The sequence below is a fragment of the Podarcis gaigeae genome, assembly GCF_964106915.1.
Source record: "Podarcis gaigeae genome assembly, chromosome: 15".
In the NCBI taxonomy this organism is placed as follows: domain Eukaryota; kingdom Metazoa; phylum Chordata; class Lepidosauria; order Squamata; family Lacertidae; genus Podarcis; species Podarcis gaigeae.
The window spans coordinates 30,973,420-30,999,753 of record NC_139692.1 but is presented as its reverse complement, the minus strand read 5'-3'; the positions used below and the strand labels follow the sequence as shown (position 1 = coordinate 30,999,753).

General features: G+C 47.0%; 2 protein-coding genes and 1 long non-coding RNA gene across 4 annotated transcripts in view; 2 read left to right on the top strand and 1 right to left on the bottom strand.

Moving 5' to 3' along the window:
- LOC310832741 overlaps window positions 1–11,465 on the top strand; it is a 211,576-nt gene extending 200,111 nt beyond the window's left edge. Inside the window, exon 2 of the long non-coding RNA XR_014558392.1 lies at window positions 11,128–11,465. This is a non-coding gene — a long non-coding RNA (uncharacterized lncRNA). The remainder of the gene's footprint in view (window positions 1–11,127) is intronic.
- The window catches only part of GUSB (glucuronidase beta), a 16,156-nt gene extending 4,691 nt beyond the window's left edge, over window positions 1–11,465 (top strand). The window contains exons 4-12 of the mRNA XM_083714545.1: window positions 233–375; window positions 1,058–1,245; window positions 2,310–2,462; window positions 3,581–3,759; window positions 5,249–5,395; window positions 6,609–6,693; window positions 7,495–7,671; window positions 8,882–9,017; window positions 10,311–11,465. Coding sequence (XP_083570671.1) covers window positions 233–375; window positions 1,058–1,245; window positions 2,310–2,462; window positions 3,581–3,759; window positions 5,249–5,395; window positions 6,609–6,693; window positions 7,495–7,671; window positions 8,882–9,017; window positions 10,311–10,489 — 1,387 coding nt within the window. The 3' untranslated portion in view covers window positions 10,490–11,465. The remainder of the gene's footprint in view (window positions 1–232; window positions 376–1,057; window positions 1,246–2,309; window positions 2,463–3,580; window positions 3,760–5,248; window positions 5,396–6,608; window positions 6,694–7,494; window positions 7,672–8,881; window positions 9,018–10,310) is intronic.
- Window positions 11,388–26,334, bottom strand: VKORC1L1 (vitamin K epoxide reductase complex subunit 1 like 1). 2 transcript variants are annotated; one of them, XR_014558365.1, is made up of 3 exons: window positions 25,919–26,224; window positions 17,719–18,681; window positions 11,388–16,927 (listed from the first exon to the last, which is right to left on the bottom strand). XR_014558365.1 is itself a non-coding variant. In XM_083714894.1 (3 exons), exons 1-3 carry the CDS (start codon window positions 26,110–26,112, stop codon window positions 16,701–16,703), a joined length of 531 nt encoding a protein of 176 aa, XP_083571020.1. In that variant the 5' UTR covers window positions 26,113–26,334; the 3' UTR covers window positions 11,388–16,700. The 2 variants fall into 2 exon arrangements, 1 of the variants encoding a protein (XP_083571020.1); XM_083714894.1 differs by having other exon boundaries at window positions 18,572–18,681; window positions 25,919–26,334.

The window sequence follows — 26,334 nt, the reverse complement described above, 5'->3', positions numbered from 1 at the left end:
TAATTCTACTCCCTAATCCACTTAAAATAAATCTGTAACATCCATATTTTATGCAAGACTGCAGGAAACAACCTCCAGATAAGAACTTATCATTTCAGCGTAAATACGTGGAACCTCAGGTGTTCGGTGAATCAAACCTGGTTGTTTTCATCATGCCTTTCAACCCTGTTTCCAAGTGCGGGGATTTCCTATTCCTCTCAATGTCTTCTTGAACCGTTCCCCCTTGATCCAGGTACCCCAAAGGCTATTTTGTTCAAAACACACAATTTGACTTCTTCAACTACGCTGGGATCCACCGACCTGTCCTGCTGTACACCACCCCCTTGGCCTACATTGATGACATCACTGTGACCACAGACGTGATGGGAAATGTCGGTAGGTATCTGAAGTGCCAGAGCTAAACAGCATTTGGAAAGTTGGAAGGGGCGGGGACGACGATCCTGCAGTGTCTATGGAGGAAAAGCTTCTTGTGGGAACAAGCTGTTTGTGGCTGGAAACCTGTTAATGATTTCACTTATCAAAGTGAAATTCACCTTAGAATATTCTTGCCGTGACATATTCACACCATCTACAACCTCAGGAAGTCTCCAAACGATTGTTTTAGCCTCCAGATGGCATCCCACAAGCTAAGGTTTATTTAACCAAACGATGGCCCCAATTCTCTCTCTTCAGAGCCGTTTATCCCACAATCTTCACAACAACTTTGTGAGGTAGGCCGGGGTTGCTTTCCCCAAACTGTTGTGGGAGCAGCAGCTGAGAAAATGGCCTACTTTAGGATGCTTAATAATAATAATAATAATAATAATAATAATAATAATAATTTATTATTTATACCCCGCCCATCTGGCTGGGCTTTCCCCAGCTACCCTGGACGGCTTCCAACTGAATATTAAAAACAATACAGCACCAGACATTAAAAATTTTCCTAAACAGGGCCATTCCCTAAAAAGGGCTTAAGGGATTCAGTTGGTGGTAGCAGTGGGATCCGAAATGGAGCGGTTCTGATTTGTAGCCTGCTGTCTTCACCAATTCACCTATTTTGCTTCTGCTGGGACAGGCTTGGTGCAGTATTTGGTTTCAGTCCGGGGCAGCCCCCGTTACTCCTTGACCCTGACACTGCGTGACCAAGATGGTGTCACTGTGGCAACTGGAAACGGGTCCGCTGGCGAGATGAAAGTAGTGAACCCTCTATTCTGGTGGCCATACCTGATGCATGAACGTCCTGGATACCTTTACTACCTAAAGGTAACTTAAGCCTTATTTGGACTCAATCCTGAGGGGAGGAGGGGAGAGAAACTAAGGCACAGATCTTGCATGTGGCTCCTGTCCAGGATCCTCAGATCTGCATTGCCCTCCAGTGGAAAACGAATGTTCTGGCCCCTGCTCAGGGCTTAGTTGAGTAGGAGAGAATGCTGACTTGAAAATCCAGAAGGCAGGTGTGCATAGCGGAATAGGATTTCCAGTGGTTAAGAGCAATGCAAGGAAGGGCTCCTGTCTTGCTCTGCCAACAGGAAAAGAAGGGATGGAGGGACACACAGGGAACTGGCTTTAAACTTCAGTAGAGGTTTGAATAAAGCAGGAATGGAAGGAAACTGAGAGGGGGAAAGTGATGGTCTTAAACCATGGCAGAGATTTGAGTGAGCAAGGGGAGACATTGAGGAGAGGGAGCAATGGCAGTTTAAAGCACGGTTTGAGTCCAGTGAGAAGGGAATTGGGGAATCTGTCTGTACCTCTGGCGTTGCTTAAAACCATTTTTATAAATCTCTGCGTTCCTCCATGCCCGCTTTACTCAAATTCTAGGGAAGTGCTGTAGCTCAGCAGTAGAGCTGGTTTGATCCCCAGTGGCAGCTCCAGGTAGGGCTGCCTGAAATTCTGGAGAACTGCTGCCAGCCAGAGTAGACAATGCTCAGCTCGGTGGATTAACAATCTGACTTCCTATGATCCTTCCCATTCACAGCTCTTGTGGGAGCCCTCCAGTGAAAAACTGCCAGTTTTGTGGGGCAATTGTGTTGGGAAGGACAATACACAGAGGGCAGAAGGGGTGTGGTCCCGCCTGCCCACCCGCTACCGCATCTGATCCTTGTAGCACATTTTTGCCTACTCCTGGGTTTGAGAACGAGGCCTTGGGTTCAAGTCTAGCAAATTCCCTGCAAATTATGCAGGGTGCAGATTATGGGTTACCTTGGCACAGCACAGAAATTTCTCCTTCCCCTGATGCTACATCTCAGATTCGGGGGCTGGTGATTGTTGGGTGTAGGCTTGCGTGCTCCGACAGCTGACACAAAAAGGGTGGTTTTTTTGGACCATAGATCACGCTTTCTGCCGAGGTGGACGGCACTGTCTCGGAAGACACTTACACGCAGCTGGTAGGCATCCGGACTGTGCAGGTCACCCGCAACAAGTTCCTAATCAACGGGAAACCGTTCTACTTCCATGGGGTCAACAAGCACGAAGACTCTGATGTGAGTTGAGTGGCGCCTTGTTTTCAGATCTGTTATTGCTGAGCACTGGTGATGGGCTGTGGGGCTGGGTTAAGAAGCAGGATGGGCCTCACCCAGAAACATCTCAACCTGGGTTTAGATCAGTGGTTCCCAAACTACCCACCCATAAAAAGCATCATTCAGAACTGTGGTTTCCATGACCCACTAAGGAAGCTAATAACACTATAAAATTCAAAACGGTAATGGTTAATTGCGCATTCAGTTAAAAGCTATTTAGTTTAATTAATTCAACAAAACCGATGATCCCATGATACCTGATACTGTAGGAAAAATATTTTTACACATTCTTAACTAGGAAGTTTATAGCACAAAATATTTATTCGTAATGACTTACCAAACATGGACCTGTCACAGATGTGTCGTAACTAATTTATAAGAAAACCAACAGCTTGGCTATCTTGCGACAACTCAGCATTGTAAATACAAACAAGCATGGCCCAAGGAAATAGCTTGGGAAGCGGTAAGAATGGCAAAACTTTAAATACGAAGTGAGGAAAGTGCTTTGCTGTAGTCTCTAGCATGGTCAGTCGTAATAAGAGATCAATACACTCGGAGGGGCCCATCTCTAGGGCCCCTCTGCTGCCCCCTTGCCTCTTAGTTCCCCCCTAGCTATTCCCACCCTGCCATGGAGTGGTACCGCCCAGTCTGGGAACCTTTGGTCTAGATCGGGGTAGTCAACCTGTTTACACCTACCACCCCCTAATGCATCTTTCTTGATGGTAAAATTTCCTTACTGCCCACCAGTGCTCAATGGAAGGAGATTTCAGCTTGTGCTGTAGAACGCCCTACTGCCCACCTAGAATCCTGAAACACCCATTAGTGGGCGGTAGGGACCAGGTTGACAACCCCTGGTCTAGATGGTTCCGAGCTAGGTGGCCCAACGGACTGGCTCTGCATGAGATAGTTTCCCATGTCAAATCAACCCTTCAGACCCATGAGGACTAGAAACTTGCTTTAATCTTGGAGGAGGAGGACCATCACTCAGCAGCAGTTCAGCTGGAAGCCAAATGTTGGCAAAGGACCATTGCTCTTCTAACTTGTAGCCTCTACTGTTTCACTGGGTTTGTTCCCCGTGGCAGATCCGTGGCAAAGGTCTGGACTGGCCCCTCATCATGAAGGACTTCAACCTCCTGCAGTGGCTGGGCGCCAATTCCTTCCGTACCAGCCATTACCCCTACGCCGAGGAGATCATGGAGCTTTGTGACGCCTATGGCATCGTGGTGATCGATGAGTCTCCGGCCGTGGGCATGAAGGACAGGTGAGCGAGTGGCGATTTCCCTGCGCTCCCCAGTGATTTATAGAGCAATGCGCTGAGGTAATTTGGCAGCGGTGGTGAAGTGTTTGGGAATGATTGGCTGAGATAGTCTCATGTCACAAAGGGGCGGGGCTGGGCAATGGATCCGAGGCTCCCATTGGCTTGGGTGCTCTGAGCCGAGAGGTTGAGTGGGAGCAGATGTACTTTGGGAACTACGGTAAGGGCCTTAGTAGGCAGGAGGCTGAGGAGGAAGACCGGAATAATTCGGCTGCACATGAGGTGAAGAAGGAGCATGTGAGAATGCCATGGACTGGTTGGATGCAGAGGAATGGTAGGAGGAAGCATCTAGGGAACCCCCAAGGGAAGAAGGCTCAGAGCTCAGAGACTGGCGGTGGGATGGTGATAAGTGGTCAGAGGGAGAAGATTGGGAAGAGGTGGTGTCGGAAGCTGAAGAGGCAACAGGGCTTAGTGAGCAGGGAGAGTATGTGGCAGAGAGAAGTCCAGACCCAGAGGCAGAAGCTGAAGCAGGAGAGGAGGGAGGCCAAGAGGCAAAGAGATCTGGCTGGTGAAGAGTCACAGGTGTCTCCCCCTCCTGCTGCAAAAAGCTCCTCTCCCTCCTGGTCTAGAACTGGGAGAGGTATGAAGAGGGCAGTGGAGAGGTGGGCAATGTGCAGGTGCAGTCTCCGACTGCTTGGGGAAAACCCTGGAGAAGAAGGGACTTAGGCAGCTGTGGGGAGGCAGGGACTTTCAATCCATGATGCAAGACCTACTAGAGATGAGTTGCTGTGCTCATTAGGCCTGACACTCCTGTGTAGATCCTGCTTCCGCTAATGAAGAGTTAACTCTAACTTGCATGGTGTGATTTACTGCTGGGTTGGTCCTTTCAGACCTCTCTCCTGGTATGCCCCACGGAGGACCTTACGGTCTGCAAATAATAACATCTTGGAGATCCCAGGCCTCAGGGAGATTAGGCTGGCCTCAACCAGGGCCTGGTGGAACGCTCTGCCACAAGAGATCAAGGCCCTGTGGGATTTGACATCTTTCCGCAGGGTCTGCAAGATGGAGCTGTTCTGCCAGGCCTTTGGTCAGGGCTCAGCCTGACTCCCCTTCTATTTTTGTATAAGAACTAGTATGAAAGAATCCTCCCAGCATTCTCACAGGCCCATATAAGAACAGCGTAAACAGTTAGGCCTGATGAGCATTTACTGTTCCCAACCCTAATCCTGCTGAAAACCATCTAATTGGATTTAAATTTGATCCTGACTTGTTTTTAGAAGGTAATTTAATTACCATTGATTTTATACCAATGTTATATATTTGATGTTATATATTTATACCAATGTTATATATTCGATGTTAGCTGCCCTGAGCCTGGTTTCGGCCAGGAAGGGTGGGATACAAATAAAAGATGATTATGATTATTATAAAAGAGGCCAAAAGTGTGCTTTATGATGGACCCCTTGTCCCCCCTTTTTACTTCTCTCCATTTAAGCATGAACTTTGGTAACAAAAGCCTCCAGCACCACCTCACCGTGATGGAGGAGCTGATCCGCCGGGACAAGAACCGTCCCTCAGTCGTGATGTGGTCTGTGGCCAATGAGCCGGCCTCTTGGCTGCCCCCAGCCGGCTACTACTTCAAGTGAGTATCTGCCACACACAAAACTCTGCTGTGAAGTCTGTACCCTGGCACTCAGCCTGCCCAAAGTGAACTCAAGTATCACATATATTTACCCAGCAAAGGCACCTTTGGCACCAGGTAAAGACTTCTCGCTTCCCTCATCCAGGTTTTAATGGACCTGAGGGGATGTTTGACATCAGGCAGGCACCTTTGCTGTGCTTTTTGCTCCCCAATTAAAACATTATTTATCTAGAGAAAACACCTCCTCAGACCTGTATAAGTTAGGCATGTTTTATTCGTTCTTAGCTACTCTTGATCACCTTTTCAAAGTTTTTAACTGCTTATCTGCTAATTAGAATGTTTCTTTTAGTAAACAATTTAGGGAATTGTTTTGTTGTTGTTTTTTACAATCAAACGGAACCTCAAACGTTAAATAAATAGATGTTATACATATGTCTGTGTGTTTAACAGTATTGTTAGGTGCTTGGAGACCCACAGGTACCAAGTGTTTAACAAGTCCAAAATAACAGAGAGGATGGAGGGACACCCGCTATGAGGAAAGGTTGCAGTGTTTGGGACTTTTTAGTTTAGAGAAAAGGTAAGTCAGAGGCAACATGAGAGGAGTTTATAAAATTACACATGGCATGGAGAAAGCGGATAGAGAAAAGTTTTTCTCCCTCCCTCAGAACAGTAGCACTTATGGACATCCAAGGAAGCTGAATTTTAAGAGGATTCAGGACAGATAAAAGAACGTCCTTGCAGCGCAGAGTTAAACTATGGAACTCCCTCCCACAGGAGGCAGGGATGGCCACCAACTTGGAAGGCTTTAAAAGAGGATGAGACAAATTCATGGCTATCCATGGCTGCTAGCTGCAAAGGCTATGCTCTGCCTCCACAGTCGCTGGCAGTAATGTGTCTGAATTCCCATTGCTAGAAACCACTGGAGGGGAGAGGGTTCTTGTGCTCTAATCTCGCCTGGCAGTTTCACATTAAGGGCATCTGGTTGGCCACCATGAGAACAGGATGCTGGACTAGATGGGACCCTGGCCTGATCCAGCAGGCTCTTCCTATGTTCTCAAGTCTAACAAATAGTTTGTAACGCAAACTAACCTTCCGTTCAGGTTGCCATGCAGAGCCTCAGAGGTGCAGGAGGGTGGAATCACATGTGGATGAGTTAATTCTGCACAGCGAGAAACAGTTGTGGTTTTGTCTATTTTTCACCCTTTGCACGCAGGATGGTGATTGCTCACACCAAAGCCACGGACCCCACGCGCCCAGTCACGTTCATCACGAACACAAATTACGCTCTAGATCTTGGAGTAAGCACCATCCCTTTTGTCTCTGTTGCTTATTTAATGTTATTTAAGGCTGGGACGCAGGTGGCACTGTGGGTAAAACCACAGAGCCTAGGACTTGCCAATCAGAAGGTCGGTGGTTCGAATCCCCGTGACGGGGTGAGCTCCCATTGCTCGGTCCCAGCTCCTGCCAACCTAGCAGTTCGAAAGCACGTCAAAGTGCAGGTAGATAAATAGGTACCACTCCGGTGGGAAGGTAAATGGCGTTTCCGTGCATTGCTCTGGTTCGCCAGAAGCGGCTTAGTCATGCTGGCCACATGACCCGGAAGCTGTACGTCGGCTCCCTCGAGCAATAAAGCAAGATGAGCGCCGCAACCCCAGAGTTGGCCACGACTGGACCTAATGGTCAGGGGTCCCCTATACCTTTACCTTTAAGGCTGGCTTTCTGTCCTTCCAAAAAAGAACACTTTCTTTATGCCAATATTTCATAAGATGCTCAGCATGGAATATCCAGGCCAAGCGGTGGGGACTCTCCAACCCCAAGTCCTCATAGAATTACAGAGTCAGAAGGGACTCAAAGCATCATCTAGTCCAGGGATAATTAGGTGAGACCTTGATTCCACCTGGATACAGGTCTTGTCCGTTGTCGTGGTCCCTTCCAACTCTACAATTCTATGAAGCTTATGCAAGAATGAGTTGCTTGCACCCTTCTCTTCCCCCCAATATGTTTGGGGATGGGGGAAAGGGGGCACAGAGAGAGAGAACGCTTGCCGTCTAGTGGACATGCCTCAAAATCAGCTAAAAACAAAATTGAAATTTCTGCAGGCCCCTTACGTGGACGTCATCTGTGTAAATAGCTACTTCTCCTGGTACCACGACCCTGGACACCTGGAGGTCATCCGCCTGCAGCTGAACTCTCAGTTTGAGAACTGGTACCAAACTCACCAGAAGCCCATTATCCAGAGCGAGTACGGAGCAGATGCCATTGCTGGCCTCCACATGGTGAGTCCGGCTCTTCTGAGGCCAGTCACCTGTAGGCAGAAAACATTTCTTTCCAATGAAGAATGGCAAACATCTGAGAGGAGAACTGTACTGAGCAGCTGCTTGTTGCTGATCTGTGGCTGCTCAGAATGCTCTATATATTGGGCTTTGACCCAATACTGGTACAATAGTACCCTATGCCTTTAAGCAAGTTTCTAGTCCATCACGAACTCTTCAGGCCTCTTCCCTCCTTGGTGCACATTCACAGATATCTATCTAAGCCAGTGTGTTGTAGTGGCTAGAGTGTTGGGCCAAGACCTGGGTGACCCAGGTTCAAATCCCTCACTTGGCCAGGAACCCCAATGGGTTGCCTTGGGCCAGTCACAGTCTGTGAGCCTGAGGATGAAATGGGGACAGGGTGAACTATGTATGCCACCTTGAGCTCCTTGGGAGGAAAATAAGCAAATAATTAGGATTTTGGAATCCTGATTAGACGAAGGGTGGTTTAAAAGTCAAACAAACAAAAAGTCCTGCCCTCTAGATCAGCAGTGGGAAATTTTGGCCCAGTGGGCCAATCTTTTGATTCATGGGACAAGTTTGAAAGCTGGGTCCTTCCCCGCTGTCAGTCATCTGAAATTGACCCATGGGGAGGTGGGGGTAGGGGTCTGTTTTGCCAGCACCACTCCCCCCCCCTCCAGAACACCCTGGTGTACCTGCACCCAGCAGGACTGAGCTCTCCACTTATCATGAGATAAGTTACTATACAACCTTTTGAAGGCAGCTCTGTATAGGCAAGTTTTTAATGTTTAATTATGTTTTTGTACATGCTGGAAGCTGCCTAGAGTGGCCAGGGCAACCCAGTCAGATAGGCGAGGCACAAATAATAAAATTATTATTATCAGGTGATGAGCGTAGGGTTCAATGCTGCTCTCTGCAGAGTTCCACAGGGAACATGGTGGAGAGACAGCACCCAACAGGTGCTCCGCATCCACATCAGTTGATCAATAGGTGGGCGTTGCTTGGGGAAAGTGGTCTTGCAGGCCAATCTGAGGCCCACAACAGGCCAAAGGTCCCCCACCCCTCTAAAGCAACAGAGGATGACAGCGACCCAAATATTGGATGGCTTCTCTCATGCATTGCGCAGCCTGTACTGGTCCCATGCGCATAAGGGCTCTTCCTTCCTTCCTGTTCATTTCGCAAGAGAGGCCTCTTCCTTTCCCTATTCCCGCAGGACCCGCCTCTCATGTTCTCTGAGGAATACCAGGCAGCTGTGCTAAAGGAGTATCATGCTGTCCTAGACCAAAAAAGGAAGGACTATGTGATTGGAGAACTCATCTGGAATTTCGCTGACTTCATGACAGACCAAGGTACTGGCGTCTCAGGTTGAAGTTGCCGTGTCCTCTGCAAAAGTCTTCCGCTCCCAAGTTTCTTTAGGACTCTGCCATTGGGAAGCAACTCATAAATTTAATAATGGGGGATGCCGCCCTTGTTCACTTTGCCTTGCTAACTCCATCTATCACTTTCCCAAACCTCCACATCTAGCCAACCCCTTCTCTTCCCTCTACACCTGCCTGATCCCCTATGGTTCTTGACTACCTTTGCTTGTTCAAAAATGTACAAGCCAGCTTCTCTGGTGTGGTGGGAATGGGGCAGGGGCAGGGGCGTCTTAGAATTCTTGGGATTTGCTTCCAGCATCCTGCAGAATCTTCATCAGCAATAAACAAATGCTAGAGTCAGCGCTGCCCCCTGGCGACAGCTCCTCGGAAGTCTTAAATCTCTGGAAACTTTTGACGTTGGTTTGGAGGTACAGTGGTACCTTGGTTGTAGAACATAATCCGTTCTGGGAGGCTGTTCGACTTCCAAAATGTTCAACAACCGAGGCACAAAGGACGGTCGGCAAAGTCAATGGAGAAAAAAGAAAAACACACAGCAGAAGCCATTCGACTTCCGAGGCGCATTCAAAAACGGAAGCAAATGCTTCTGGGTTTTCAGTGTTTGGGTTCCAAAACTTTTAGCTTCCGAGACGCTCAAAAACCGAGGCTCTGGCAGGGTCCTATAGTCCTCCTGCCTCATTCCAAAAGCTTAGTTAGCATTTCCCAATTTAGAAAGGAGGTGGGAGGGCTCTTGGACCCTGCCCCAGCCTCGTGGGGGGTCAAATTTTAGTCTTGCTCGCACTTCCAGTGCAACAAGGTTATGTGCAGCCCACAGGTTCTGTGTCTAAGTACTCTTGCGGCCCACTTGGTATGAAAAGTTGGGACTGTCCTGCTACAGGCAATGCAGGGCAGCAGCTCCCAGGTGTTCAAGAGCTGTTGAGGCAAGAGACCAGACTGCCTGGTGAAGCAGGGGGTTTTCATTCATGTAAGGAATTTAAGCTGAACCGCATCTGGCGGGGTGCATCCTGCACTGGACAGGAAGTGGCCCAGAGATCAGGGACAGGGAACCTGCATGGCCCTTTGAATGTTGTTGGACTCCAACTCCTATCAGCCCCAGGCAGACAGCTTTGCCAGCGCTGAGAAATGATAGGAGTTGGGAGTCTAACAATGTATGGAGAGCCATCAGATTCCCCATCCTTGGTCTGGATTACCTGCAAGTTCCTTCCCCGCTCTACAAAGCTGTTGCCGTTGAGCCTTCCCTTTGTAACTTTCTTTCCCATCTTGCAGGCACAACGCGGGTTTTGGGTAACAAGAAAGGTATTTTCACCCGCCAACGACAACCCAAATCGGCCGCCTTTGTCCTAAGGGAGAGATACTGGAAGCTGGCTGAGGAATGCAGGCCCCTTGCGCGGCCCAATTACCATGACATTGGTTTGCCCCAAACTCAGGCCTCCAAGTGCACTTGACTTACGCTGTTTCGTTAAGCACAGCAGAAGAAATTCAAGGAGAGGCACTACTGAGCATCCAAATAAGAGACTAAATTTCCGTGATTGTTTTTGCTCCAATGTGTTTTCTTCATGAAAGCAGCGGAGGAACCACAGCTCTGCTCTTCCGTATGATAAAGCCAAAAGGAATGTAAATGAAAACGGACAAAGATTTTCTTATAGAACCATAGAATTGTAGAGTTGGGATCCTGAGGGTCATCTAGTCCAACCCCCTGCAATGCAGGAGGAAAGTCAACTAAAGCATCCATGACATTCTCACTTTGAACACGTTTATAGATTCTGGTTTACACAAAGCCAGTGTAGCCTTGTGTAACAATCACCGCAATCTCTTGGGTCTTTTTGACAAGTATGGTGTATGAGCAAGAAGCTGCTGGTTCAGCAGAAATGCTTGTCTATTTCAGTGGCCAACCAGATGCATATTCTGGGAAGCCCCTGAGCAGGAGATTAGCACAACAGACACACTCTTCCCATTTGTAATTCTCAGCGATTGATAGAGCATAGCCATTGGTGGCCTTAACCACCATGAATTTGTCCAATCCTCCTTTAAAGCCATCCAAGTTGGTGGCCCTCACTGCCTCCAGTGGGAGAGAGTTCCAGAGTTGTAACTATGTGCTGTGTGAAGGAATTACCGGTATTTTGTCTGTCCTGAATCTTTCAACATTCAACTTTAGCGGATGACCCTATTGGGTGCTAGCATTATATGTGAGGGAGAAAAACTTCTCCCAATTCTTTCTCCACAGTGCATAACTTTATGCACTGTAATGCAGACTGTGACTAAACATCAAAGTACTGGGGGCCTTACTGGGGAGAAGGACATGAAACAGCAGCACGGATTATGAAACAACACTGCAAAGACATCCACAGATAATTTCTACATTTATTTTTGTTTTTTTATACCAAAAAAGTTATGTGCAACAAATAAAACATTCTTACATTATTTACATGGTTTCTGTTTTAATTTCGCATTAGCAAAAAGTGGACCCCAGACCTTAGAATGTCGCAGTCTTAGGTTGAACAGAAAAACGGAACGACTCCAATTTAGACACAGGTGGCGAGTTCGAAACACATGAAAAAGAAATAATAATTGTCAGATCAAAACATACGAGACAGAACACACATTGAATATTTAGTCCATGCTTAATACAGGTTTTTTTTTTTAATTAAAAAAATGGTAATGGAATACTTCAGCTTCCTTAGTTTTGCAAGGGTGTGTTTCAATAGCGTTGGCAGAACAGAGGCCAAAGTATTTTATTTTATTTTTAAATCCAGGTAGGCCAGGAGCTGCTAGCTGAAATCCTAGCTTTCTTTTTGGATCAGAGACCACATCAAGTAGCAAGAAAACCCCTTTCAAAAGATGTTCTGATTCTGCAGTCTGCTAACATTATTTCCATAAGCAGCGGACCTTTATAGAAACACACACACCCACCCTGGACTACAGATTTATCCCATCCTTCGCCAACCGCCCTTTGCCAACCTGATGCTCTCTAGATGTTTTGGAACCCCCCCCCCCCAATCTCTCACCAGCTCCCTCCAGACGTGGTTGGCGAAGGCGGCACAAAAGCAACATGAACACGTCAGTTCATCTAGATCAAAACCTTGAAGGGGTGAGTGGAAGCTGGATTGTTGTCTGCCTCAAATAATATGCCTTCATTCACAAGCTCCTGGACGCAACAGCTACCCCCTACTCTACTGTGAAGGGTCCCACGTGTAATACAAAAATGGGTTTCTCCAACCCACAAGGGCTCCCTGTCTCCCATCCGCCACTAAGCAAAAAGCTGCCTGCTCCCTGTCTGCAGGACTTGGACATGCCACACTCAATTTTCAGGGGTTGGGTTGGAATGACAGGCGAGGGAGGAGCATGAGGTTGGTCTCCAGAAAGTCTGGCTTCCCCACACATAGGGCTAATACGAACTTGAACCTTTAGATCACCGAAAGACAACAAGCATTTCCCTGTTTCTCTCTGGCATAAAATGAGGCAGATGCAACTGGCCAAGCATGGTTGTGTAAAAAGACGGGATTTTGGCAGGCGCATGGGGAAAAAGGGGCAAGGGTTCCCTCTTCTACATAGGTCCATGAAGTCTGCTGACCTCAAGAGAAAATCATGTGAGCAAGTTGCAACTGGTGCTGCATGGGGCACCACCATGTTGCAACCTGCACTGAAACTGCTTTTTTGCATGGATGGTCCTATCCTCTCATGGCTGAGACACATTATGGGGAAAGTTGGCTGGAGCTTTTTGGGGGTCCCATTGGGGTGGGCGATAAGGAAGCGTGCACACTTCTTGCAACCCTGCAGGCAGGTCCAGCCACCACAGTGCGTTAAGGGGCCTGGCTACGCCAAAGGAGAAGGGTTGCCATCCCCCCGGGTGATGAGAGTAGGGGGAAGGACCCAGATGGGCTCTCCTGCAGCTACAAGTCAACTGCCGAGTGCCCTGGGTGGCTGCTACGCAGGGGTCAAAACAAACCAAGCTGGGAACATCTGTGATGCACAGAGCCTGCGAAGAACACTTAACAAAATGGTGGGTTTCTCTCCATCGGGAAGAAAATGAACGGGGAGGGATGAAGTCAACACCCAAGGTTTTGATTTTGCAATTCAAGATCAGCAGGCAAAGCAGGCCAAATTGCGTGGGAGCAATGAGGCTTGCTGGCCCCAGAAAGCAGGAAAAGGCTGGTCCCAAGAAGCGGGGAGGAAACACAAAGGCCAAGGTTACAATCGTGTACAAATGGAACTCTTCTCCTTGACCAAAGGTTCAAGGAAAGCAAAGCCTTCTCTCGCCCTCAGATATGTCAAGAAATAATAATAATCAATAAATAAACCCTTACATTTCATCATTACAAGAATTTTTTTTTTAAAAAAAAAATCTTTCAGAGCAAGGGCAAAAAACAAAAAAAATCTATACCACGGACAAATTTCAAGACAAGCTTCAGCTTTACTCTTGTTAACACAAGATGTCTTTTGAGAAACTTTTCCCCACCCTGACGAAGACAACGAGCGGTTATTAGTGTTTTTTCTTTCTTTTATACACTGCATGTATGCATATATGTGTATATATATACATACATACACACACATATACACAAATACATATACATATCAAACAGTACTCATATGACCAGGCTTCCACTGCCACCCTCTTGTGCTCAGTTGTGGTCCCTTGTGAGAACTGGACTGTTCATTTGGCAGGCTTTAAAAATACTGTCGAAAAAGACCATTGGGGGCAGATGCCGATCCCACTGAAAACACACTGCGTTTTTCACAAGACACAAGAGGATTTCATTCTAACACCTTAATCTTGTGTTGTTGTTTTAAAAAGGAGAACGGTACATCAAAACAAGGACTTCTTACACAGACTCACGAGAAGTATTTAGACACAGACAGAATGGAATTTTCTAGAAGGAGGTTCTTCGGAGGAGGTTTTCAGCCCTCTCAGATACGAAGGCAGGAAAGAGTCTGCCCTGCACTGGGACTGGGCAGTGGGAATAGTGCAGGGCTATCCTTTTGGCATCACACGCTTGGGAGAACAGGGATCTCTCAGTTTCTCTTGGGATTGGTTAGATACATTCAGATCTGCCCCAAGATATTTCACTGTCCTGTGCAACCCAGGACAGGCACTGTGAGATGCCTAGGAAAGAATGTCGGGTGCCAGTGCTCTGATCACATGCCACTGAGCTCAATGAACCCGCTACCCTTAATACTTTTGCACAAGCGTGCGTAGTCACGCACACCCAAAGCAACTGCCGGAGATATTTGGGGATGAAGCATTGTTGTGACTATATCAATTCCACAGGCTAACTCATACAGGAGCCTCAAGTAGTCCTCCCATGCAGAGAAGCCTCCAGGTGACTGTAGCAGCTGTGCGGTTCCAACAGGGGCTACGGTCATCCACAGAGACTGCCCTTCCAAACTCTCCTTAGCACCTCTAAAACACACACTCTCGCTCTCCAGAAACACTTGCCTTCTTGCTGCTCTACGAGAACAAAGCGGCAACCTCGTTTTCCCACCGCTGCGGGAAGCTGGGGGCAGGGGGAATAGGAAAGACAGCAGCACTTCCATGGAGGGATCTTTTGAGTGTGGCGGCTGTGTCAAGACTGGAAGCTGCTCCTGCCTTCCCAGATTTCGAGCCCTGCAAAACGGTCCATTTGCGGGCTCCTGCCTTCCTGTCAAAACTGGCCGGGCAAAGCCTCCACGGTTGGGTAATGTAGTGTGGGAAGGAAGGGCAGGTAGCCTCTTCCCGCCAGGAGATGCTCCAGCACAAAGAGCAGAAGCCAGTCACAGGGACTGTGGAGCCCACACTGCTGCCCTGGTCGGCAGTGGGCACCAAGCATTGACTTGGCTGAAAGGACCAGTTTTGGGTGGTGGCCGAAGAACTGGCATTCCTGCCTCCTCCAACCAGGCTTCATAGGAACGTCCTTGGAAGGCCTTCACAGCAGCCTTGTGCCTTCCCCCTGGGCGCCTTCGGACTACAACTCTCCTCAACCATAGTCCAAACCATGAGGTTAGCCAAAGTGATCATAGGAGGAACCCATCTGAGGTGATTGATTATGTGGGGAGCCCCAATGGGAAGAGAAACACTTTCTACATACTGCAAAGGTTTGTTTCATTCATATACTTCTGCCTGCCAGTTTCAAACACCTCCAACCCCTTGGCCCAATATTTGGGTTTTTTCTTTTTTAAGGACAGAAGGCACTTTTTTAAAAAGGAAAAAGAAACACTGCATTTCAGGACGCCATGGAATGAAAGAAATTAACCCACAGTGATGCGCTCTTTCGCTTGAACGTACAGTTTCCAACAAGAACCGTTACGGAATCCTAAGCCTTCCCTTTCAACCGAGCCTATTCATTTCGCCTGCCCATTTTCTTCTAACACAATCCCTAGCCCTCCTACCCCTCATCTCAGGAGCGGGGGGAAGAGTTCAATATCCACCCTAAACTTCACTCCCAATTTTGTATAAAAGGATCCGGGACCACTAGGTCTCTACAAAGTTTGCCACAATCATTTTATGCGCCAGCCTCATTGAAACAAAGGGAAACTGCCCAGGGGAAACTCTAAGTGCCCTTGGACATTGCCCTCCATTGCATTCTGGCTTGCATAAGAAGACTTCAGTGCATCAGTTTGCCAGTAAGTCACTGGGATCCAGTGTAACGTTGTAATTCTATGCAGCAGCTTGAAATATACCTCAAACCATTAATACTGTTTGGCCGCCTGACGTCGATTTGGAGCGCAAGGCCGGCTCTCCCCTTTTTCTATAGGTTGCCTATTTGAGAAGATGGCTCTCCCAATGCCACAACCCTCCGTTCCCCCAGGTCAAACCCTTCTTAGTGTCCTCCCAGGAGATCTTTCGTCACCCACGCCAAACAGCTCACGTGTTGCACAGGAACACGTATTAAGTCCTGCCGCTTTCTGAAGACATGCACAACTTGCCGCATCAAATTCTACTTTCATGTCCAAAGAAAAAGAAGGAAGAAGGAATCTCAACTAATTCTCCCTCGCTGCAACAGTTTTCTCCAGAGAGATGGGCTCATTTCATCCTCCATTAAAAAATAAAATATTCCAACGAGTATTGGAAGGTTTTTCAAGTCGCTAAGCTTCTGAACAAAAACCGGTTTGAGCCGTGATAAGCTTCTGGTTTCACACGGACGCTGCCCAGCGCTTCTGAGCCTTATGTACAATGTTGCAGTAAGTCTTCTAAGTGAAATCCCCTTAGCTACAAATACACATAATGTAAACAGCAACATTTCCGTACGGTACCTCTAAAGTCTAGAATAAAGTTATCATGATCTTCTGTTAAAGACTCCCAAAACTGAATTTATACATAGAATGCAGGGGGCTTCCTAGCAAGTGTTACCAACCTGAAATATTGGGGGGAGGACAGAGTGGGAGGGTGCAACGAATCTGCAGCTAAGAACTCCTTCAGCGTAGAGTTAAAGCTGGTCTTTGATTGGGTTAGGACTTCCACCGATGCCACCTTGAATTCATTGGACAGAAGTTACCACAGAGCCCGGTTCTTTTCCACTCACTGTCATTAAACCAGTGACGATCCTTGGGGGAAAGCATCTGATATGGAGAAGAAAAATAACAACAACAAAAACCTTCTTTTACTGTGAAATAAACTCGAAACGGAAGTCGGGTCTTCAGACTGTCAGTCAAAAGTTTTCATGGAGGGGGGGTAGGGGGTTAATCCTGTTTGGGCGGGAGTTGCCGCTTCCAGGCTTCGTTCAAGTAAACTAGTCGTTTGTAGTTGATGATAAAGAGAATGAAGTTCAGCAAGTACGTGACAACGCAGATAATGCAGAATTCCTTCAGGACAAAGTACAGAATGTAGGCCAGGTACAAGGATCCTATTACCGACACTATGGAAGACATCATGAGGACTAGCGCCGCTACCGCACTTGCCGTCATACCTGGAAAAGACAAAGCAGTTACTTGGCACAGTTTTGCCCAACACAGCCCAGCCAAGCCATTCCTATTTCTCAATTTTAAAAAGATACCTTTAATATACCATTAAAAGCAGACTTGGAAAGATGGAGAGGTGTTATGTTACACACACACACCAGCTGGAAGCTTGAAGTCAGCAGCAGCACCTACACTTTGGAACTCCCTGCCTAATGATATCAAGCAGGTGCTTTCACATGACTCTTTTCGGCATCTGCTAAAAGCATTTTTGTTTAGACAAGCCTACCCAGATGTCTAGAAAACTGATGCAGGTTTTTAAAACTGATGCAAGTTTTTTGTTTTGCTAATTTAACTTTTTGAATGTCTTCAATTATTTTGGTTAATTTTTCTTAGTGATAATTTTATTGTTTTATCTTTTTTTTGTAAACCGCTTTGTGGTTTTACTACAATCAAGTGGTGTACTGTATCAATTTTTTGAAAGAAATAGGTCAGTCACTGCAGCACTAACAGACCGCCCACTGTCAGGCAGAGAAACAGGATTTGTTCAAGGATTTTTGCTTTCTTAAAATGCTTAAAGCCTCAGAGGTTACGAGCTCCAAGCCCTGGGGCCGATGTTAAGTCTGCTGCATCTTACTTGATTCATGGAAACTGGCTGTAAAAAGTAGTAAGGATCAGAAGGCCTTCAAGGGGGATTAGATAAACGCATAGAGGGAGAAGCAGGGCCTGTCCTCAGCTATTCCACCCAAAAAGGTACTTCACAATGCTGCCCACCACCAAAATATCAAAGACCACCAATTACCATAACACTTCAGTTGAGGCTCCCGGGATATCCAGCGAGGAAATTTAATGCACAGCACCTTTGCAGAGAAGGTGTGCAAGTCCTTCCTCTGTTACATTATGCAGCGCCAACACCGGGCACAGCATTTTAAAGCAGCTGCAAGCACAGAGTGGTCACTGCCACAAGACGCTGACAACCTGAAGTTTGACAGCTGGGAGAGCAGGAACAGCAGGAGTGGGGAGGGTGGGAGGAAAGGAAGGGTTAATGAGAGCAAATGCTGCAAAACACCCACTCAGGCTTGCAAAGAAGCCCCATCAAAGTTATACTGACTCCAAGGATTTGCAACCCGCCGGGAGCCTGAAAACAAGAAGGGCCAGCTTCCTTCTGAGTTACAGCCTGGTTTTGCCTGGAATGGATTCCAGCTCACCAAAGGCAACCAGACGAGCGGTTATTTGCAAGCCTATGCATTCACTGAAAATATGGTTTTTGATTATCTGAAGGGAGTTTGGGGAGGGAATCTGAAGTGAGGAACACAGGGGATGGTTGCCGCCACATTCCCCATCATTTCTGATGCAGCTGAGACATTTTCCCCAGCCCTGAACATGGCTGACAACTAACAAATGTGTGTTAATTTTGATGGCTGGGAATTGGCTATTCTTTCCAGCTCTGCTTTAGGATTTGTGGGTGTTACTGTGGTTAAGGACTATGAGCTGTTGACCTGCTTGTTCAGACCATGGAATAGGAAAGCCAGTTCAGTGAGGATACAGGATGCAGCTGTGCCAAGAACCAAGTTTATTCAACAAAAGGTGTGTGACCCTGAGCACCACAGGCAAAAGATAATGGAAAATGGAGGGAGGGAAGTTTTGACACTTACCAAGTAACATTTGTAGAACATAGAACACAAGACCGAAGACGCTGTTCGGTTGATTTATTGCACTGTCTTTTCCAAAAATGGAACCCAGCAGGCCAAAACCTCGACCCCATCTGAAAGACAGTGGAGCAGTTAGTCTGCATTGCATGAATCTGATTATTTTGCCTCCGGCAAGTGGGTACACACAGCTCAGCCACATCTGCCACACACATACAACATGACAGAGAAGACTGGAATCACTTGATTCAGAAGCTGCAGTTATAGCGCAAAATGCTGTGGCCCAGTCATTGACAGCATGGAGCAACTGTGATCAAAGATCTCACTGGCTACCAATTTCCTAGGTACTACTATTAGCATATAAAGCCCGTAACAACTTGAGAACCATTTACCCACCATTTAGTCAGCAGAAGTGGCCCTGTTAGCTGCCACATAATACCCGTTCCACAATCGTAAGAAGTCAACTTTTTAGTGTGGCAGCACCTACACTTTATGTTGTGATCTGCAGAGGAAGTGCGGGGTACAAATTTAATAAATAAAACAAACACATACACTCTGGAACTCCCTGCCTATTGACATCGGGCAGGCGCCTTCACTGTACTCTTTTCAGCACCTTCTAAAAACATTCTTGTTTAGACAAGGCGACACAGATCTTCAGAAAGTTGAGATGAGTTTTAATCCGTTTTTAGTCTATTGTTATTTTAACTTTGTGAAAGTTTTCAATTATTGCCATTAATTTTTCTTATGAATTTTATTGTATGCTTTTTGTAAACCACTTAAAAGGGGTTTTTCTCCCCTACAGTCAAGCGGTGTATAAATTTTATGAAATAAATAAAACTATGAAATAAGCGCTTCCTTTCATCTAGTGGCTGGCTTTGAGGGTGAAATATTGTGATGTTTAGCTGGTGATATATCACGAAGTTGAAAACCAGATATTGCCTAGCCCTAACAAAGACTGAGCCTGACTTCACCGCTTTTTCAACCTCATTTCTCCCAGTGGTTTAAGCATATTAAAACCATGACCTCAGAGTTTAATTTCTGACCATAATTCCAGACAAGCCAAGGAAGGCTTTCTGCAGCATTAGGAATGCAGGCAGTGCCCTCAACGGCCCTTGAGGGCCGCTATAAAAAGGGCTCATTTGTGGAGTTCAGGCAAGTGTGGTGAGCCTTCAGCTTCATACCACCGCTAAACAGAACCCTTTATGCAAACCTCAAAGAGAAACTGCTCCTGCTAATTCTTCCCGGGATGCTCTGTGGCTCCTCTGCTCAGTAATTAAATTTGTTATGGGATAATAAAGGATTTGGGAATTAGTACGTCCATAAACTTGCTGTGTTGCTTGCATTGCTATTGGAACTGTGGGTCTTCTGTCAGCTGCTCTCTTTAATTTTTCTGCTTTACTAGTTTTTGATGGTTTTTGGATTGTAGTTTTTTGTGGTTGTTTTGTTTTGGTTTTACATCAGATGAAATGTAACTTGCCCTTAAAAGAATCACTCAGGTTTCAGATGAGCAGCACCAGTTATTAGCAAGTCCTTTTGCACTGTAGTGTAGCCAGCGAGGCTATGAATGGGCCATGGCCGAATTCGAGTTTGTTAAAATGGGCAGGGCCAGCAAAGGGGTTCATAAGAACCTAAGAAAAGCCTGCTGAATCAGGCCAATGGCCCATCTAGTCCAGAGACCCTCTTCTCACACTGACCAGTCAGGTGCCAAACCAGCAAGCAGGATTCGAGCATAACAGCACTCTCCCATCCTGGGGTTTCCAGCAACTTGTATTCAGGAGAACTGGAGGCTCCAACTGTGGAGGCAGAGCAGAGCCATCCTGGATAGTAGCCCTCTTTGCTGCCATGAATTTCTCTAATCCTGTTTTAATGCCATCCAAAGCGGGGGCGAGTTCAAGACTGTATCAAAGTTCTACTCAGAGGAGACCCATTAAATTAGTGGCTCTACATTAACCACTTCTATTAACTCCAGTAGCTCTGCTCTGAGTATGACTAAAACTGAATATGATCCTTGGCCTTCCACTTCTGCCTGAGCTGGGCTTGAGGATAAGAATCACAAACCATGGAGGGGGGGTGTTGCAGTCAGGTCCTCCCTGCAGACTCCCCACCGGGGCTTCTGATTACCTGCTGTGGGAATAATATGCTGGACTAAGACACCCCTTTTTGGCCTGATCCAGCTGTAGGGCTTTTCTTAGGTTCCAAGTGTAATGAGTGCCTAACTTTAAGGAAGGCTTCCTGTACACGATAAGGATTTTCTCACACTCCCGTTCAAGTTTCACCCACATTACCCAATTCCAGACTGGGAAACCACTGCTAATCACTACCTAAGCACACAAATGCCCAACCCATGATGCGTTTGGGAAAAAATATTCTAAAACATTACACAAGTTCAGAAAGCATTTCACCTACAGATGGTACGACTGCTAGCAAATATTTCAGGAGAACGTGCAGGGAGCTGCCAAGGTTAAACACCCGACACACACCCACACACCCCAACAGAAATTCCATATGTGATTAATGCAAAGTCCACCAACTTCAGCTGTAGCAAAGGGCCGAAAATAAATCAGTTGCCTGGTCCCCTATGATGAACAGTCTCATCTCTAGGCCACCATGCAGAGAAAGCTTGGCTCCTTTTAAGGCCACAAATGGCTAACATACAGCATGTGTGGCGAGGAAGGCTAGTAACTTTCCTACACTTACACCTGCTAGGCTAGCCTCCTTTTTCCCAGCAAGCATTCAGCTTTACCTTGAACACAGTGGAGCTGGCAGCAATTTAGGCAGTATTTTTAAGGTCCCATACAGTACTTCTGTAGTTTAATTGTGAAAATCTTAGAACACCTTGTATGTTTAAATCTAGCACACCTGGTCTGGGAGCCAGCTTCCAAAAAAGATTGATTTTCCAGGAACTAGCCAGAATACATGACAGGGAAAATTCCACTGTTTCTAGACAACGACACACCTGGGTCTTCTCCAGTCCCAAATGAGAAGCAAGACAACTTTGTGTGCCATCTGAAAAGGTTGGAGGGCGATTCTGAGCAGAAGACATCCTTGCACAGCAGAATGAAGGAGGTCTTAAGAAATAGTTAAATCAATCATTCCTTTTGGTTTCCAGTCTCCAGATTACTAATTCCCTTTAGCTATGCCATATTGCTGCTAATTATTACCAGGGCATCAAATTTCATATCTGGCTGCAATTAAGGTGAAAAGAAGAATGATATTCATCCAGTAGTGCACAAGATCTCCTGCTCGGCTCTGCCAGAGGAGCATATCTTGACCTATGAGCCCTGCAATGTTCAGGGAGTTCCCTTGCAGGACCAACAATGTGCTTCAAACACATCAGCTAATGATATAAATGAAAACGTTCCTTCTTGGGGTGGGTGTTGGGACAATAGTGACACAGCAAACTGCCTTATATAGAGTCACACCTCTGGTCCATCCAGCTCTGTACTGTCAACAACGACTGGTGTTTCAAGTTAGGTGTTTTCCCAGGTCTACCTGGGAGTGCTGGGGATTGGGCCTGGGACCTTCTGCATGCAAAGCAGATGCTCCATCCCTGTGTTATGGCCCTTCCCCAGAGCCTGTATCTTTGCCAAGCTATATAGTAGAATAGTAGTTGAAAGGGACCCTGAGGATCATCTAGTCCAACCCCCTGCAATGGAGGAATATGCAGCTGTCCCATATGGGGGATTGAACTTGTGACCTGGCATGATCTGCATCATGTTCTAACCAACTGAACTGTTGTTCCTCCAGTCTGCTAGCTTCTCTTTTGTTTCAGCCACATCACAGCAGTCTTTAGATGGGCTTGCTGGGCCAGCCCCTGACCTGGCAGTGCTCTAGCTTTCAACTGACCCTCTGGATGGACTCTACACTGTCCTGCATGCCAAGCTAATCCTACTGTGCCACGACTCACTCTATCAGTTGTCTACTGGCCAACTCTGGCAAACAACAGCTAGGAATCAAGCCATGCTCAATAAGCAGGGCAGCAGGGAAAGATGTGACGGGAAAAGAGGCAGGAGAGGTCAATCAGAAAGGTCAGGAAGCCTAGCAGCAAATAGGAGCTGAAGGTCATTGTGACAATGGGTTGGGAAACTCTGTTCAAAGTATAACTAAAAAGATAAAACAGCACACTATTGTTAAGGAGTGGAGAAAATATGCTTTTACTTGAGGGATTTGTTTGATAAAACAAACCACAGGGCCCCTACCCTGTCCCAACAGGAATGAGCTGTCAATCCAGCCTCCACACAATACAGGCAAAAAACCCCTAGCTGCTGCCTGCCAAACTATCCGCAAGTCAACATGATAAATAGCAAAACTGAGACTTTCTGAGACTGCTAGTGTACTGATGAAAATCTTTCACACAAATAAGATTTCCCCAGGGATCTTATGATGTTTAGTAAGCCTCTTGTCTGACAACACTCCCCATTACACAGCGCTTTAAAACCAATTTGAAGTTTTTGCACAGGGTGTGTCTTTTTTTTAATAAAAAAAAGTGAATCTATTTCACTGAATTGCTCAAAATGTGGTGAAAACTGTATCTGAATATTGCAAAATCTATAGCATGTCTGATAAAAGTCCATGGTATTAGGGAGCATGCACAACACTTCTGGCTCTAGGAAGTGGATCACAATTCCCTATGAAAGCACAAGGAATTTACAAAATCTTTTTGAAAAGGATTAAAGTATTATGACACCAAGCAAGCTAGCACTGTGGCAAAATGCAGCGTGTCAATATAACGCACTGGACTTTGGTGCAGAACCTAGGGAATATCTGCATAAAAGAGGAAAAACCACTAGCCTGCAAAGGTATGTACTAGCCTGGTGGAGGAGGCCTGGAAAGCTCTGTTCTGCTTGCACTGGCCCACTGCATAGTTGTGCTTCCCATGAGAGTCGAGTCAAAGTACTCTGTCCTCTTCCTCCCATCTGCTCACTGAAAATCACCCACATATAGTTCCTTGTAACCGATGTCAACAATATTACTAATACAAGGCAGTAATAAATGCATGAGAGTTTTGGGAGAATGGAATTTGTAGCTTTGAGCAAACACCACAGCATTAGGAGGCTGATCTCCAACAGAACTGAAGGCTTAACAATGCGTCAAACTGCCCTGTACTGGGGCCTCTTTCACCAGTGGAGATCAAGACAGAACTGAGTTCTCTTACTATGGTTGGGAAATGCTGGTGTAGGAACACAGGCTGTATCTGCATAATAAACAACGTTCTTTGACATTATCTGGATAAGTGCATTTAATTCATCCCTCAATCTGACAAGCTCCTTTCCCACTGCTGCTTGCCCAAACCAACACTCCACAATAAACCTTTCCAACCTTACCTCCCAAACATTTCCCACACCCAACCTCACCCCACCTGCTGGCTTCTGAGACACCATGCAAGTTCCTGCTTTAACAATGATACACATGGTTACTGCGGAACTTGGTCTCAGTCCAAATAAATCTGTCAGCTGACACCTCCTGCTTCCTCCCCACAGCCTAATTTCTATCAGCAGTCACCCAGTCCACCCAGTGAGGTCTGCTGGATGTCGCCAGTCATGACATTCTAAACCCACACAGTAGATCAAAGCCAAAATCAAAACAGTCCAAGACACACACCCGTCGGCTAACACAGCCTCACCCATTTTTTCCCCTTCTCTGCTTCCACCTTGCACTCATTCACTGCCACTCCCTCTCCTACTCAAAAATGTTGCTCAACACATACAGATTCCTGGCATGCACAGCTCTTATCCTGGAGCCCAAGCCTCTTTGCAAAAGAATTTCTTCCAAGGGTCTGGAGAGAAAACAAGAGGCTACATTCAGCCAACGGTCTAGATCTAGAACACTTGTTCAAATACAACAACCCAAACACGTATAGAGGGCCTTCCCTCTCCTCCTCACTCTCTGCTGGAAAAAGTTCCCAAACAGGTCCAACATAACTTGGTTCAGTAACTGAATCTTCCAACATTTGAAGCCTTTTATCTCACTCTTTAGTTGAAAAAGGCTCCCAGAATTCATTACAAATATCAGTATACAGTGGTACTATGGTTTACAACCATAATCCGTTCCAGAGGTCCGTTTGTAAACCAAAACAGGTTGTAACCTAAGGCGTGCTTTCGCCAATAGGGCCTCAAAAAAAAAAGGGTTGTAATCCAAAAAAAAGGTTGCAAACTGGGACACACACTTCGGGATTTGAAGTGTTTGTAATCCAAAATGTATGCAAACCAAGGTACCACTGTAGTAGATCAGAAGAACTACAAAGATCAAACCCTGTCCTCAGGTTAAAAGTCTTATCAATTTATTTAAGTTTCTCCACAAAAAGCACACCCTAAAACCACTCCCTGCAGGACAGGCATTCTTCAAGCTAATCTTAGGGGTTATTTGACTATAATGTTGCAGATTTGTCACCAAGTGACCTCAACAGAAATTCCTGAATGCAACAATTTAGGTGTTAGCAGATATTGTTCATCTTATGGAAGGCTACACCCAATCTGACTGGGTATTTTACTCTTTTGATACCTTCTCTTCTTCCTATGTGATATGTACAGTACCCTCTCTCATGTACACAAGTGGTCTTTTGGCCTCACACTCTTGTAATGTTTCTGTCTGGTAACTAAGACCACTTCACATATCTGATGAAGCACACTCTTGTCCACAAAACCTCTCTCACACTATCCTATGATGAGCTAGAGCTCTTAGATTGAAGAGCAGTGACCAATATTTGCTCCAAGACCTGTCAGCTGCAACCCTGTAGGTAGACCGGTCAGCATTAATCACCCCCTTAGGGCAGTTATACAGTGGTGAGACCCAAGATTTTTTATTTACTTATTGCAGTTATTTTCCACCTTTTTCTCCAAGGAGCTCAAGGTGGCATAAATGGTTTCCCCTCTCCTCATTTAATCCCCACGCCACCCCTGTTAGGTAGGCCAGGCTGAGAGGCAGTGACTGGCACCCAAGGTCACACAATAAGCTTCATGGCTGAATTAAGACGCGGACCCTGGTCTCCCAGTCCGACCCTCTACCCACAGCTAACTCCTTCCACTCTTTTATCACCCAAATTCATTGGTGCTATCAGTCCCGGCCTAAGTATGGGCAGAATAGGAACTGAACCCTCTGCACCTGCCCAGCAAGACCCGAAACCAGCCAAGGACGTGGAAGCAGCAGGACATACGCGTCGGGGCGTCACTGGCGAGAGAGAAGGGGCAGGTGCGGTCTGTACATGCTCAGGGGCCCTTCTGAACCGTGGAGGGAAATAACTCAGGCCACCCCAGACCCTCGCGGGGGGCGGCGGGGGAGTAGGTCAGACGCGCTCTGCACACGTTCGGGGACACCCTCTCCCCCCGAGCGGGTCTCCTCCCCGGCCCGCCTGACCTGGAGGCGATGGCGGCGGAGCAGCGGACGCGGTCGCTGAGGTCGCAGAGGGCCCGGTAGTGGAGGTCGCGGCCCTTCTCGCGCTCCAGGTGGCAGGCGTAGAGCGAGAGGGCGATGCCGGCCAGGCACACGGCGTAGCGGGCCACCCGCTCCCAGCGCGGCACCGAGACTCGCAGGAGGACGGGCGCCGCCATCTTAGCCCAGCCCTCGCCTAGGCGGACCCGGCAGGAGACTTCTCGCCCCTGCGCGCGCGCAAGCTCACGCCACGACGCAAACCACGTCGCGCCACGCCCGCGCGTGTTGCCTCCCACCCACCTATTGGCTGAGAGGAGCCACGCCCCCTCCCCCTCACGCCCCTCGGCCTGGGTTCTTATTGCGGCTTCTCCTCCTCCTCCTCCTCCTTTCTCTCTATCTCC